General features: G+C 36.6%; 1 protein-coding gene and 5 non-coding genes across 7 annotated transcripts; 2 read left to right on the plus strand and 4 right to left on the minus strand.

Annotated features, from left to right (window-relative positions):
* Positions 1–1,713: 1,713 nt before the first annotated feature.
* scc-2 (Nipped-B-like protein scc-2) lies at positions 1,714–16,188 on the minus strand (the record flags this gene model as incomplete). 2 transcript variants are annotated; one of them, NM_001377684.4, is made up of 26 exons in its annotated part: positions 1,714–2,249; positions 2,823–2,991; positions 3,041–3,309; positions 3,359–3,570; positions 4,228–4,486; positions 4,672–4,997; positions 6,048–6,302; positions 6,356–6,572; positions 6,823–7,143; positions 7,586–7,755; positions 7,842–8,073; positions 8,421–8,522; positions 8,571–8,786; positions 8,872–9,063; positions 9,114–9,506; positions 10,526–10,816; positions 10,863–11,077; positions 11,705–12,041; positions 12,433–12,841; positions 12,913–13,219; positions 13,318–13,694; positions 14,205–14,361; positions 14,667–14,868; positions 15,284–15,607; positions 15,692–15,922; positions 15,971–16,188. In NM_001377684.4, the coding sequence occupies 26 exons, from the start codon at positions 16,172–16,174 to the stop codon at positions 2,106–2,108; spliced, it is 6,531 nt and encodes a 2,176-aa protein (NP_001364775.1). The 2 variants fall into 2 exon arrangements, with proteins under 2 accessions (NP_001364775.1, NP_001300604.1); NM_001313675.3 differs by lacking the exons at positions 6,048–6,302; positions 6,356–6,572; positions 6,823–7,143; ... (15 more) ...; positions 15,692–15,922; positions 15,971–16,188 and having other exon boundaries at positions 2,106–2,249; positions 4,672–4,866.
* On the plus strand, positions 2,529–2,581 carry Y43H11AL.6. Its single transcript, NR_050790.1, has one exon. It is a non-coding gene; the product is annotated as an Unclassified non-coding RNA Y43H11AL.6 (non-coding RNA).
* On the minus strand, positions 2,529–2,581 carry Y43H11AL.5. Its single transcript, NR_050791.1, has one exon. It is a non-coding gene; the product is annotated as an Unclassified non-coding RNA Y43H11AL.5 (non-coding RNA).
* On the minus strand, positions 2,591–2,643 carry Y43H11AL.7. Its single transcript, NR_050793.1, has one exon. It is a non-coding gene; the product is annotated as an Unclassified non-coding RNA Y43H11AL.7 (non-coding RNA).
* Positions 2,591–2,643, plus strand: Y43H11AL.8. Its single transcript, NR_050792.1, has one exon. It is a non-coding gene; the product is annotated as an Unclassified non-coding RNA Y43H11AL.8 (non-coding RNA).
* 21ur-15264 lies at positions 8,727–8,747 on the minus strand. Its single transcript, NR_050794.1, has one exon.

Genomic DNA, 16,188 nt, shown 5'->3' on the forward strand with positions numbered 1-16,188 from the left:
AAAATGATACAAAATTGAGCTATTTTGATGCTTAAACAGACATACTACGCGGAACTTATTCAGAAACCAGATGTGTGTTAAGAATTCAGTAGTTTTGGTGCTCCAAAAAACATTTAAAAATATCAAATTTTTTCGAGTTTGTTAAGCACGGCGAATTTGCCGAATTTGCCGAGCTCGGCAAATTTGCCGAATTTGCCGTGCTCGGCAAATATTGAAAAAAGAGATTTGCCGAATTTGCCGAGCTCGGCAAATTTTGAGATTTGCCGCACACCCCTGGTTCAAAATTTTTCAAAAATTACACTGATTTTGGCTGAAATCACGAATTTTTCCCATTTTTCCGTCTCACATCTGTCCGAAGTTGGCTTTTTTGGAATTATCGTTTTTTATTACATATATTGGTAGTTTATCTCATTTAATCGAGGAAATTAAATGAGATTAATTACCAATATATGTTATAAAGGACAATAATTCCAAAAAATCCAACTTCGAGCAGATGTGACACGGAAAAATGGGAAAAATTCGCGATTTTAGCCAAAATCAGTGTAATTTTTTCAAAATTTTGAACCGCCATAAAAAATTTTTGAGCAGTTTCATTACGAAATTCGTTTACTTGAGCTCATTTTAGGCCTGTACGTTCAAAATCGTCCTCCTTTAATGTATCAATAAGTATTGATGTAGTTATTCGGGAAGAAATATATCTGAACAAAAGAGCAACTATTGAGCAACATTTTCATATGATGAAAAATTGTACAAGTTTTTTTGATATAGCAAAATATATATAAATTCAATATTATAAATTATCCGAAAAAGTATCCGCCTGGTTTGGATTTGCTAAGACTATAGAGGCAGCATGCTGCTGCTAGCAGGTGCAAAAATATATCAGCGCTGCAAAATTTACAGAAACTAGAAAAAGAGCAGCTCAATTAAATAAAAACTTACAGTTTTCATTTAATTTTAGGTGAATTTTTGCCTAGATTTTGGTTCAAAATTTTGCAACTCCAATAAAAAATTTTTAGCCCTAGCAAGGTGTGCAAACAGTGCACAGAAATCGATCAAAATTGTTATGAAGCGGAGGGAAATTACAAAATAATAGAAAGTTGATTGAAATTGAAGACAAAACTCAAAGAATTAATTAAAACTTTCCAAATTAATCGACAGTGCAAATTCTTATCTGTTTGTCATTCTTTTCAAGCATTTTTCAGTGGAGCAATAGAGCAACTTTGCACCGATTTCCACGAAAAATACGAAAGCTATCATCAAAAAGTGGTGATAAGAATCGAGAATTGGTGGGTTTTGGGAAATTGATAAGAAATTTTTGTAAGTGAAAATTGGAATTTGGAAACAAAAGTTTTCGATTGAATAGGTATATTTTTTGAGAAAATTGGAAAATCTGGAAAAAATGTTATTTAATTTTCAATTTTCTGCCGATTTCTCAGTGTTTTTCAGAGGAATAAAAAACACATTTTTCAATTTTATTGGGTTTTTAGGGGAAAATTGAAAATTTAGATCATTTTTCGACATTGGCTTTTTTCAAAGGATATCTGAATTTGAAAGCCTAAGATCTTGAAATGTAAAAAAAAATCGTCGCCCATTAGCAACTGTTTTAATAGAACATTTGAAAAGAAGAAAAGAAGCATCGCTATAAAAAGCCATAAAAAGATAATTTCAGAGCTCAAAACTCTTAAAATTCGACAAATAAATAAATAAGTTCATCATAAATAATAATTTTATGAATATCTGTTCGTATATATTCGCTACGTGGTTTTTCCAAAAAATAGGATACAAGAGTGTACCAGAAATTCCAGATTTTTTGCATTGAAAAATCTAAAAATTCTTTTGAAAAAAATTATGATCAAAGGGGAACGGGGGAGGGGGAAATAAAACAAAACCTACATAGAACATGATTGAGATCCAGCGATAATCGGTAGTGTCGTATAGATCAATAATTAAAGATTAAAATTGGAAAAAAAAACATTAAACAAATAATAATAATCAAGAAACCCATAAAATGAATGATTAAAAGTGAAATTGAGAGGTCAAAATTCGCAGAAAAATGTGAACTGAAAAAGCACCAAAAAAATTCAATTCAAGGAAAAAAACAGCTATTAATGCTCCATTTGCTCCATAATCGGCCCACGAGAGTCCTCACCACCGTCCTCTTCCTCATCATAATCGTCATTTGCAGCGGTTATTGTGTTCGAAACTTCGACTTCTTCCACTTGATCCAGTGAGAGCAGCATTTTTCGGAACTGGAAATTTGAAATTTTGATTATGGGAATTTATTTTTTTTACGAAAGAAATCTATTTAAACCGTTTTTTTTAATGTTGTGGGAGCTCAAAATCTCGAAAAAATAGTCTAATCTTGACGAAAATCTCAAAATTTGCCTACTTTTTCACTGTCACAACCGCTAAAAACCACTTTTTATTCAATTATCACCCTTTATTGCACATTTTGGCAGTTTATTATCTCATTTTTTGTTGATACCTTTGTAGTTTGTAGTCTAGCAGACCCAATCTCTACAAAACACATGGGTCTGCTAAATCGGAAATTGTAGTTTGTAGTCTAGCAGACCCAATCTCTACAAAACACATGGGTCTGCTAAATCGGAAATTGTAGTTTGTGGCCTAGCAGACCCAATCTCTTCAAAAATGGTCTGTTGATTACAGTTTTTCTTCAAAACTAGACCTTTTTTTCAATTCGTTTATTTTCAAATTACATTAGAAGCTTCATTCCTATGCTTTCCAAAAAGAAATCAGCAAAATCATAATTTTTTAAATGTTTATAAATATATTTTGGCGCTGCAAACTACAAAAAAACGAACCGAGCAAATCTTTTCAGCCAAAAACGCTGTATGCTGGAAAGAACCCCATTCGAACGGGAAGTTGAGTGCCTCCAGAGCGGTGATTGGCTTGAACATGTGGATATTTCGGCGGGTCACCGCCTTCTCGTACACTTTTGCCGCTTCTGATGGCTGGTATTCGGCAACTTTTCTGAAAATTATTTCGATACGAGACACTACAAACTACAGACTATACGTACGTCTCATTAAATCCGTAGAGTTGCATAAGGAATGTACGGACGTATAAAAGCAGTGAAGGCACTTGGGAATCCAAGAATAACTGATGGAATGTCTCAATTTGACCCAATTGTGACAAACGGCTCATCATATTCTCGTCGAGAAAAACGATATCCTCATCTTCAGATTCCTGCATTCTCAGTTGTAGTTTGTATTGAACCAGCAACGATTGACCCGTTTGAGCGATATTCTGATCGATTTGTCGCATCACGTACAGCGGCTCGTCGATCATCTGAAAAATCGGATTTCGAATTGGTAGTTTGTAGTCTGAGCAGCGGTACCTGATAGGGGAACATAGCTAGGTTATCGGCGATGAAAATGTACTCCATCAGCTGGGGCTTATCGTGTGAGAACTCCTCGCTGAACAGCTTGACCATTGATTGAAGGAATGAACGACGCTGTTGGCGATTTGTTCGAAGACTTTGGTATAATCCGGAGAGAACTGCCATTCCGTCGTGGGTTTTCTCGGGGAGAGCGTTGGGAAGAGTGTTCACTGTAAGAATCGGTTGTTCTGGAGAATAGTAACTACAAGGCAAGGTATTGTAGGTACTGTAGTTACCCAATACTAAAAGTTAGATAAGTACTATATAGGTTCTAAATAGATTCTTATTATGAAGGTGCCATAAAGCATAACATACATAATAGTATATTCTACTATGTATAGGTCAGACAGGTACTAAAGATTATAAAGGTGATATAGATACTAACGGTGTTAATAATACTATCGATTATAAAAGTACTCTGAATATTATGAATGCTATAGTTTATAGTAGTTTACATAGGTTACAGTAGTCCTGAAGTTAGCTATAACTATGAGTTATATATGTATGCCATAGATTAATAGTTTTTATGCACAGGTTACGGTGTTATAGATGTTACTAGCATAGGTTACTGTAGGCGCTAAAGTTAGATAGGTACTACAGGCACTATGCTATAGGTTACTGTAGGTAATGTAGCCTTATAGGTAATAGGCACTACAGGCACTATGCTATAGGTTACTGTAGGTAATGTAGACTTATAGGTAATATATCTTACTTAAGGTTCAAAGCATAATTTGGAATTCTAACTAATGACACTCATTTAACTGAGTCATTTTTTAAGTACCATTTTGGATTTTTGTAGTTTCTAGTTTCTAGCACCCAAAACTTACGATGAAAATCACAGAATCGGAAGCCTCGCACAAACTTCTCCTGTTGCAACATTCTCAGTTTCAGATGCAATTTATAGGATAATCGAACGCCCTGCATCGCCTTGCTCTGTACCATTCCGGAATATTTCGAGTCGATTTCTTTCAGCAGAATGTCGATTCGATTACGTATCACATCCACAGGATCGGTTGTCATTGCGATCAGTGTTGGAATCGAGGCTCCCGGCGTTACGAGACCCTGGTTTAGGGTGAGCCAGACGACCTGAAAACATTTTCAAATAGACACCAATTCATTTTTGGAAACTGATTGAACTACAAACTACACTATTAAATAACAGAGAATTTTAATTTACAGACTACCGAATTTCTAGTGATGTGTATGCTATAAAATCCATTACTTTCAGTACTGTCTAGGCTACAAACTACAACTTTTCGCCCAGAACAAACCTGAACAGCGGCTCTTCTCAACTGAATATCCGCATCAACATACGACTCGAGTACCGCTTTCCAGTATTTTTGAATAACAGAACTGCCCAGCCCGGATCCACTCAATTCCATTTCCTTCAGATTCTGCGCCTCCTTGTTCTCATCCCATTTATCGTGACTCGCCGCGAGCTTTTGCTCTTCGCATTGCAAGAACATTTCCAAATTTTGGAGCACCAGAATTCGTTGTTGCTGTTGTTGTGGTGAGTTGGCGGCGTTCAAGATTTCCAGATAGGTGTTCGTGAGTTGCCGTTTTGTCAGATATGTCGAGTGTTGAGCACAGAAATGACCTGAAAAAAAACGATACGAAAATTGATAGAACCGTGTAAATTTGAGATATTCAGGTACGAAAATCTATAATTTCGATATTTTTTTTTTACATTTCGATTTAGCAGACCAATCAATCATTGCAACTTTTTTCGAACGAGGGACGAGGCAAAAAGGTTTCTAGGCCATGTCCCCGACAAATTTCAGCGGCCATTTATCTTGCTTTGTTTTCTGCGTTTTTTCTTTCGTTTTTCACCGATTTTTTCCGTTTTTTCTTATCAAAACTAATAAATAAATATTTTTTGCAGATGCTAAAACAATTTCCAAGTGAAAAAATTGTGAATTCAGTCGGAAAGTAGCGGTAAAAGTGGTCAATGTAATATGATGGATTACGGGAATAAAAAACCCAAACTTTTTCCCAAACATGATACATATGCTGTTTAGATGCTAAAAGTACCTGATTTTCATAACGAGACCGCTGAAAAAGTTTTGAGATTTTCAAAATTCAACTTTTTTTGTGAAAAAGTCGAGATTTTGGCACAAAATGTTGAATTATGAAAATCTCAAAACTTTTTCAGCGGTCTCGTTATGAAAATCAGGTACTTTTAGCATCTAAACAGCATATGTATCATGTTTGGGAAAAAGTTTGGGTTTTTTATTCCCGTAATCCATCATATTACATTGACCACTTTTACCGCTACTTGCCGACTGAATTCACAATTTTTTCATCTGGAAATTATTTTAGCATTAACAAAAATATTTATTTATCAGTTTTAATAAGAAAACACGGGAAAAATCGGTGAAAAACACAAGAAAACAAAGCAAGTACAAAATGTCGTAAAATGCGGTGTATTGTGTGCAAACACCGATTTTTCGCATTTTTTCTCGGCCCTCGTTCGAAAAAAGTTGCAGTGCAATGTGTTTTTGAAGAGATTGGGTCTGCTAGACTACAAACTACAATTTTCGATTTAGCAGACCATGTGTTTTTAATATACAATTTGGAAGTTTTTGAAATTTTCAACTTCAACAAAATATCAGAATTTTGTGAAATTTGTAGTGTGTAAAACCCATACCCATCGCAGTCAACGCCTTCTGCCGAAGTCCACCCTTATGGTATCTGGAGAAGAATTCCAAAGTAATGAAGACCTTCTCCTTGAGCGCTTCGACTTTTTCTTCAGTAGGATCCTCTTTCACAAACTCTTCGAATTGGAAATATCTCGATAGAACGCCCAACGTGAAAATCGAACGCGAAAGAATCGGAAACAACTTCGGATCCAGATCGTAGCGGGGATTTGAATCGAAATTCCGTTTGATCACCTCCAAGTGTTCTGGAAAATTCGGAATTTCCAGAGTTTTGCGCCTAAAAACCAATAAAACATACTCAAATAAGTACTAAAAACGTCGATAGTCTTTGTTGCGCCTCTCTTGAACTTTTTGTAAATCGAAGCGACACACGAGACAGCAGAAACGACAAGAGCCATTCCATTGAACATTATAACTTTGCACAGATTCTCATCAATTGAATCGAGTACGATGTTTGACGGGAATGGAACCAGAGGGATGACTCGTTCCAACATTCCAATCATCTCTTTTGTGACCTGCAAAATTTGAGGGTAAAGAATTTTAAATTTGTATAAATCTGAAAAGTTGTAGTTTAACAAGCTTTTAAAAATTAAAAAATCTTAAAATAGTGAGAATTTTAACTAAACCTAGTAGAATTCTAAAAAATTCGATTTTTTTTCAATTTCAGGATCTTGAGTGTAAAAAATCTGAATAATTAGATTAAAAATTTTTTTTTAGATACTGGTCCAAAAAAGTATTTATTTTCACGATTTTTCATATTTTTACCTGATTCTCTGCATTAGTCTTGGCTCCACTAAACGTGAGGTACGGTAGCAGAACTTCCACGTGGCTTGTCAGTAAAAGTGGTCGAATCTTCGAGAAAACCGCCAACGTTGACAGGTACGCCATGTACTTTTCCTCTTGCTCTTTTCGTCGCATCAACTCGACTTCAGACACATTTTCGCTGGATTTGTGTTGTTCTAGATTGAGAATATGATCGACTAGGGAATCAATGATTTGTTTCACAGCTACGGACATTCCGGATCCTTCCTGGCCGTTTTTCACGATATGCAGGATGAGCTGCTCCAGGTAGTCACTCATTGCGTCCTGAAAAATGGTAATATTGAGCTTTTTGGTATCTTGAACTGATTTTAGATAGAATTTTATGAATTTCTGCCGATTGTACTAAATTTTCAGACGAAAAGCTTCAGAATATGTGATTTTCAGTTTTTTTTTCAAACTTAAAATTCTCTCATTATGAAAATTTTTTTGATTGGAATTTTTTTTCAAAATTCCAAAGGTTGGAATTGTTTAATTTTCAGCACTACAAATCTAAAATTTTCCGATTCTCAGCACTAAAAATCTAAAATTTTCCGGTCTTTCAGCACTAAAAAATCTAAAATTATCCATTTTTCAGCCCTAAAACTCTAGAATTTTCCACTTTTCAGCAAACAAAATCTAGAATTTTCCACTTTTCTGAACAAAAAATCTGGTATTTTTGGATTTTCAGCTTCAAAGCGCGTTTTTCTGTCACGTTCTCCGTACAAACCTTAATACAATGCTGTGCAACACTACACATCGTCGTCACTTTCGTAGCAACCGCATTTGTATAGATCCGAGTGTCCACAGGCTGGAACCAGAGGGTCGTAAACGTCTCGAAAACCAACTTTTTGACGCCTTCCTCATCAGTCACCCGTCTGATCATTCTGGCAAGCATGTCTGCAAATTTGGAGTTTTAGAGTCGATGAATTAGTATTTTTCAGTTTTTTTGTGCCTGAAAAAGGTATTTTTCGAACAAAAATTACCTGGAATCATCTCAAAAGTCGGGAATTTCTCGCAAATTTCTCTCATAATTCGAATAACTCGTTTCCTAACCGCCACACCAGTGTCCAATATTCGTTCGGCAATTTGTGAATAGTATTTTCGTACGTATTCCTCATCATATAATACGAATCGTCCGATAAGTTCGACTGCTGACTCACGTACTTGTGCGTGGGAGTCTACCATTCGAGTGTGCACGGCTTGTTGAACGTCTTCCTGAAAAAGAAAGAATATTTTGAGATGCTCAGCTATAAAAATCCGGAATTTTCCGATAGACTAGTGAAAAAATCTAGAATCGCGAGTTTTTTAACTTAAATCCCCTCAAAAACACATGAGTCTGCTAAATCGAAAATTGTAGTTTGTAGTCTGGCAGACCCATTCTCTTCAAAATCGCTTGGGTCTGCTAAATCGAAAGTTGTAGTTTGTAGTCTAACAGACCCAATCTCTTCAAAAACACATGGGTTTGCTCGTTTAAAAACCTTAAATTTACCGATTTTCAGGTCTAAAAATCTATAATTTTCCGATTTTCAAGTCCAATTTTCTCTCTGTAAGTAGAAACTTACCAAAATAAGAACACTAGAGTCCGCCTCAATAATAGAACTAAGACATTTGAGAGCCTTCGATCGAAGAGCCACAATCGTTTCACTTCCAGCACCAAATACAATCTGAAATTCAATATTTTCTAATTTTCCACAGTAAGAAATCCACCGTACATGTTTGAGATAAGTGTCAAAAGAATGCGTGAACTCTCGAGATTGTGCCAAAAATTTCACAGCCCAAAACGCGTCGGAATCCAACATTTTCACTTTATTCGACTTTTCCAACCGCCGTTTTATCTCCTTTTTATCCAATATTTTCGATAGGAAAACCTTCATCTCGGCACCGCGATATTGGATTTTCTCGTACTTTCGCTCGGCTTTCTTGACGTCCTGCAACATATTCAAAATTGTTTGATTTTTATGTCAAAAACCTTTAAATTTGGAGATTTTCATAAATTTTCCAAGCGATTCTTACCTTTTCCGACTCATTAGTGTCTACAGTCTGTTTCAACTTGGATCGTGCACTTTCAAGGTCCTCAGCGACCTCCTTGTACCATTCTCCAACGTAGAAATTACACGCGTACACTATAATATCCGATGAGTTCGTGATAACGAGATAATCGATCAGTGACGTCTCCAGAACTTTCAGCTTATCGTTTTGTTTCAGCTGAAAATCGGAATTAATCTCTTTTAAAATCCGAATTATTGGCTCGTTACATTAGAAATATCAACAGATTCATAATCCTCGACTCCCTTATCGGATAACAATAAAAACGACTTTTTGACAACTGCGTCAAGCCTCCGTTCTCCAGCAATTGCTTCTTTTTGGTCTTTTCGCAGTTTTGCAGTAATATTCCCCAAATAATCAAGAGATGCCTGTCGAATAGTCATATCCGACGATTTCGATCTGAAATTCTTGACCAAAAGTGATCCAAGTGCAGTCAGAATCATCTCGGCTGCTGGCCATTCCGGTGAGTACAGTGCCGATAGAAGTTCTTGAAGGAAATTGGAGAAAAGGATACGGTAGTCCTCTTCACCGTCCATTTTATTGCCTTTTTGAGAGCATTTCGCGAGGAATCCATTGAGAAACGCGTTCGTCACTTTTGATGCCTGGAAAAATTACATTATTCCAATTTTTCGAATTATTTCAGTGGAATTTGGAAAAAAATTTGACTAAAAACAGATTTTGGCATCATTAGAAGATTTTAAAATTTCAAAAAAAAAGCGTTCAAAACTAATTCTTGGGTCTGCTAAATCGAAAGTTGTAGTTTGTAGACTAGCAGACCACTTGGGTTGGCTAAATCCAATAGAAATTGGAAAAAGACGATATTTAGACTACAAAATACAAAAAATTGACTTTCAAAAGTTAGATTTTTGCAATTTTAGAAAATTTTAAAGGTGGTGTAGTCGAATTTTTTTTTATTGCTTTATTAGACTCAGAATTGTCTAAAAACACCGAATTTCATAATGAAACTTCTTGAAAACTTTTCAAAAAAAAGTTATGGCGGCTCGAAAAATGGCCTAAAATTAGTGAACATTTGAAATTTGACCGACTTATCATTGTCGCAGCGGCTGGAAACAATTTTTTTGAAATTGTCGTCTAATTTTGGTTATACAGGTCGATTATCTTGCGTTTTTAGCTTTATTAAGGTATTTAAAAGTCGAAAGAGAATTGGTAAAAAAATTTGACAAATCTCTTCGTCCATCGACTTTTCCCTTAATAAAGCTGAAAACGCAAGATAATCGACCTGTATACCCAAAATTAGACGACAATTTCAAAAAAAAATTGTTCCCAGCCGCCGCGACAATGATAAGTTGGTCAAATTTCAAATTTTCATTCATTTTAGGCCATTTTTCAAGAGGCCATAACTTTTTTTTGAAAAGTTTTCAAGAAGTTTCATCATGAAATTCGGCGTTTTCAGACAATTTCGAGTCTAATAAAGAAATAAAAAAAGATTCGACTACACCACCTTTAATACTTCAGTAAAAAATATGTTCACTAATTAATTTTTTAAAAATTGAGAATTTATTAGTACTGTTTTTTAAAAAAGTTTTTACCAACTACGAACTACAAAATAGCATCAAAAATGAAAAAAAAGTCCGTTTTGATCAATTTTTCAATATATTACCTTCAAAAATCCTTCCTTAACCATAGCCTCCTCCTTTTTCGACCGCTTCGCCAATTCATCCTCATCCGCGTGCTTCTTGAATTTCGGAATCTTGATTGTCGACTGAACAAGCTGTATGAAAAGAGCCGTCGTCGTTGAAATCCATGAGCCATCCGGCAGGCTATATCCATTATTCGAATTCTTTTGAGTAAATTGTGGAGCTCTGTGCAATGAAGACAACAAATCGGTGATCATCGAAAAACGAAGAGAATCCTCGGCTCGGGAGAAGATGTTCGACGCGAGAAGCATTGCCTAAAAAAATAACTGTAGTTTGTAGTTGTAGCAGCGCCTGACTTACAGTAATCTGCAGTGATCCAACATTTGCAACAAAGAACGGCGTCAACGCAACAGATGCGACATTATGAACGGAAGTATCAGTCATTGATTCACTTTTCACTAAAACTGCCAGCAGACCGATTGCTTCGGTTATTCGTTCGTAAATGTACTCGCTGAACTTATCGCGAGTGCACACGCCAGCTTTCTTTCGACGACGAGCTTCTTCTGGTGCACGGTCTGCAAAATTTGAAATTAAATTTGAACCAATTTGAACTCATAGACCCAAAATAGGCTCAAATGAATTTCGTAATGAAAATTGTCAAAAACTTTCCAAAAATTTTTTATGGCGGTTCAAAATTTCGAAAAAATTACACTGATTTTAGTTTGGAACTCGAATTTTGGACATTTTCCGTGTCACATCTGTCCGAAGATAACTTTTTTCGGAATTATCATCCTTTATTGCATATTTAGGTAGTTTATCTAATTTAATTTCGTTGATTAAGGTACATTTAAAGCCAATAGGTAACCAAAAATCATCGAAATTGGTTACCTATTGGCTTTAAATATACCTTAATCAACGAAATTAAATGAGATAAACTACCTAAATATGCAATAAAGGATGATAATTCCAAAAAAGTTAACTTCGGGCAGATGAGGCACGGAAAATGTCCAAAATTCAAGTTTCAAGCTAAAATCAGTGTCATTTTTTCGAAATTTTGAACCGCCATAAAAAATGTTTTGGAAAGTTTTTGAGAATTTTCATTACAAAATTCGTTTATTTGAGCTCATTTTGGGTCTGTACGTTCAAATTGGTCAAACCGTTAGTCCTCCTTTAATGGAGATGCTTAAAACTACAAAATGCACCTTTTTTCTTAGAATTAACCGATTTGTAGATACTATCCGACGCTGGGTAGATTAAATGAATAAGCAAGAGACGAGTCAATCCAACACATCGATCAATGACATCCTCTATGATAACTTGTTTGTGCATTCGATGACTCGACATGATATTCAGTGCTACAACGGCAGCGTCGGATGCTCGTTTCACTCGTTCCTCGCAGATTTCCTTTTCGAGCACGTCACCAACATCCACGTCATCGTCACACGGGACGAGAAGACGTTGATTGTCGGCCGAGATGGCGTCACGGATGTTACGATCCAGCATTGCGACGAGTTTCAGTAGTTTGTCTGCTCCGACGGCCTGCATTTTTTTATTTGGCAAACTTTTAGTAGAATAATGTTCGATTTTGAAATTGTGCTGCTAGGACTACAAACTACAACTTTTGATTTAGCAGACCCAAGAGATTTGGTCTGCTAGGCTACAAACTACAAATTTCGATTTAGCAGACCCTAGTTAATTTGAAAGTATTTGGTCTGCAAGGCTACAAACTACAAATTTCGATTTAGCAGACCCAAATGGTATTGAAAAAATTAGAATTTTTAGCACTAAAACTTGGATTTTTCTAATGGAAAATTTTGATTTTTTAGCACATAAAATCTGTGCTCAGGTCACATTCTACGCTTTTAGAAGCTGCTAGACTGCAATTTTTCGAGTTTTTAGCACTAAAAATCGAATTTTCCAAACTACACACCTGCAAGGCATGATTCTCTCTCAATCTGGCGGATCCTCTTCTCAGCTCTTCAAGTATGTACAACTCAATCCGTAGATCTGGATCAATCTCATCCATCTCCTCTTCTTCATCCGATTCATCGGAATTCTCATCTCCTTTATGATGATGATCGCCGCCGGATCTTCGTTTCTTGTTCTTCGGCATTTTCAGCTCAGTGTCCAAACTGTCGCCCTGTTCCAGAACACCGTCAACAGTCTGACAGAATCGAGTGAACGTCTCGTTGTCGGCCAGCGCTTGCAGGCTCCACGCGTTTTGGCTCTCCTCGTCGGCTTTTCGCGATTTTTCTCGTTCCATTTTCAGACGCAGGCGCTCTTGCCATTCAGCATCCCGCGATTCGATAACGTCTTCTGGAGTTGGAGATCTATCTTTCCTGCAAAAAAAAAGCCAATTGTAGACTACAAACTACAAACTACAAACTACACTGTAGTGTAATTCTTTTACCTAATTCTGTCCTCCTTTCTTCGCTTTTTCTGTGACCCAAAGAAATGCTGAACATCCTCCTCGGTTGTTGTGAATCCAGTGACACTTGCCGGCAGCTTAACCCCCTTCTCCATTTCTTCAATCAATTTCAGATCCCGCTGAAGCAGCTCATCCTCGTCATCGTCGGATCCACGTCCACGTCGTCTGCCACGTCGTCCGGTGTCTGTTGGCACGAAATTGTCGGTCAGCGAATCGTACAGATTCTCGACCATATCACGCTTCTTCCGCTGATTCTGGCCACCGCCACCACCGGCTTTTGGTGCTTTTCCTGAAAGAAAAATTGTAGTTTGTAGTGTAGAAAAACCAGCTGCTTATATAGGGGTCAAAGTTCAAGGGTCAAACTGGCAGTTTTCCGTAAAAACTTACCAACAGACATCATTTGCCTGCGCTTTTCAATGGAAATCGGCGCGGGTCCTTCCTCGTCCACATCGTGATGATTCATAGTAACACTTGAACTCTGTGTTGCTTCTGACATACTAACCGACGATGACGTCATCATTACAATCGAATTCTGATGATGATTATTATACGAAGAGGAGCTCGTTGAAGGAGCAGTAGTTCTTGTAATATCCTCAGTCATCATTACATCCTCATTCTCCAACAATTCCATGTCATTATGCGAATCCACGTCGAGAGCGCTTGTATTATAATTGACGACTGCTTGAATTATTGGCGGGAGTTTGTCAAGGAATAGATCATTTGTCTCTTTGTCGTCAGGACGGAGCTTGTCCATTCGAGTTATACTGGAAGAAAAGAGATATGTGAAATATTTTATAGTTTGTAGTTTGAGCAACGCTTTTAAAACAGTTGTAACAGAACTTATTCTGAATTAAATTTTTTTTTGGTCTGCTAGACTACGAACTACAACTCTCGATTTAGCAGACCCAAGTGATTTTGAAGAGATTTGAATCAAAATATATGATTTTAGGCGAATATTTTCTGAAAACTTGAAATAAGCATGTCATTTTCCAGATAAACGTTGTCAATAACCAATAATTATCGGCAATGGCTTACAATTAGTGTCGCTGGTATCTACATTCTATGAATGTGCACTTACGTCTCAAAAACGAGCCAGATTTCCAAAAAAAAAAGAAGAATACTTGAAAATTTAGAAAAATTAGTTCTAAAAGTCTTCAAAACTCGGATAATTTTTATAATTAAAAAATTACAGCAATTTTTCTTCTGAACAGATTTTTAGACTTTTACACCACTTTTTCAGAAAAAAAACAAAAAATTTCCATATTCCAACTTACATATCATCAATATTAGTGGCATTCAGGATATTACTAATTGTGGCGACCATTTGAGGATCACATGATTCAAGAATTGCGCTATCTCGTTCCATATCAAATACTTGTGGAAGTGTAGAATCAACCATACTTTCATATGGGAATGGAATCATGTCGAGGACTGAAAAAAGGTGATTATTGGTGCTACGGAGACTATAAACTACAAAATACAAATTAAAAATACTTTTTATGATTTATTCACAAGCAAATTTCGATTTTCGCCCTGAATTTTAATTATTTTCAAGTTGGGAAAAATAAAATCAAGCCTATTGCACAACTACACTTTTCGATATGATAATTGCAATTTTTCTTAGATTTCTGTATTTTTTGTCCAAAAATTGAATTTTTTGAAATCATTTTCAATCAAGATAAATTTTTAACAGTAAAAATATCTAGTTTTTCTTAAAATCCCATGATTTCCCTTACAATTCGGTAAAAAATGAGTTCCAACAAGTGTCATCGGCTGAGAAACTCTTGCGAATCGCTCTTCCAGTTCACTCCGTTGCCGTTCGACTTCTGCGATATGCTTATTCTGTTCGGCTTGCATTTTTTGAAGCATCGCTTGTTTTTGAGCTTCGATGTCGGCAGCAATACGGCGTTCATCTTCGAGACGGGCGGCTTCTTCTAGCTGAAAAAAAAACATAATTTTAGGAGTTTTTCGATTAAAAATGGCTGCACAACAAAGCTGAATTACATTTCGTTGATTTTTAAACGTTTTTTTTTCGTGATTTTCAAATTTTTCTGTTAAAAATCGATTGCAAAGTGTCTTTTCCAACTTTTTTGATAAAATTTAGAGATTTTTCAGTTTTTCAAATTACTTTTACCGCCTAAATCAATAATTAACGCGTTTCTGGAAGGGGGGGGGGGGGGGGAGGGGATTTCAAAGAGTTTTTCGTGAAAAATTTCGATTTTAAAGGGGTTTTCAGTTTCAAAATGGCATTAAAAAAATATTCTCAATGGATTTTTCAGATTTTTAGTGTGGAAATCCAGGATCTGGTCCGAATTTCAACCACAATTCCAGCTTTTTAAATCCAAAATCTCACCCTCTTGATCTCTGCCAACCGTTCCCGTTCCATTTGCTCTCGGAGCCTCTGTTGCTCCTCCAGAAGCCGCTTTTCCTCAGCAATCCGCAATCGTTTCAACTCCTCATTTCGTTTTCTCTGCTCTTCGAGCTCTTGCTTCCGTTTTCGCTCTTCCTGCTCTTTTCGTTCTTTTTCAATTTGTCGACACTGCTCTTCGTACAGTTTTTGATGCGATGAGATCACTGATGAGTCGAAAATCGATGAAGCCGCCGACTGAATTTGCTGTTGAAATTGATTCGAGGTTGACGGTGGAATTGTGTGTTGTGGTATTGGTTGGGCGATTGGCTGGAAAAATTGAAAAATTTTAATTTTTTAACTGCAAAACTGAGAAAAGCGGATTTTTTCCGAACTTTCAGATATTCTATGCACCTGTTGCCTTTGAATCTGCTGAACTGGCTGTTGCTGCTGCTGTTGTTGTTGCTGCTGCATCAATTGAAGCATCTGATGTTGTGTGAACATGTTCATTTGATGATGTTGGGCTTGCGGCTGAGCGATATTCTGATGTTGCTGCTGTTGCTGGTGATGAAGCTGTTGTTGCTGCTGCTGTTGTTGCATCAGGTACTGCTGCTGCTGTTGCTGTTGAGCTTGAAAGTCGAAAAGCTGAAAAAATTTGGTTAAATTTCATGAAAAATCCCCCAAAGCCGCTACCTGATTATTATAATTCATTCCAAATCCGAAATTCAAATATTGCTGCTGTAACAACATCGGATTGTACTGGCCGGTAGCGGCGGCAGCTGCAGCAGCTCCAGTTTGAGCCATTTGATGTCCGAATCCGCCGGCGTTCGTTTGAACCGGTTGAAAGTTGGGATTTCCAGTCCCATTTAGGCTATTTTGCAAGTTATTCGGATCCATTTCATTCGATCTCT

Source organism: Caenorhabditis elegans, chromosome II (genome assembly GCF_000002985.6).
Source record: "Caenorhabditis elegans chromosome II".
Lineage (NCBI taxonomy): Eukaryota > Metazoa > Nematoda > Chromadorea > Rhabditida > Rhabditidae > Caenorhabditis > Caenorhabditis elegans.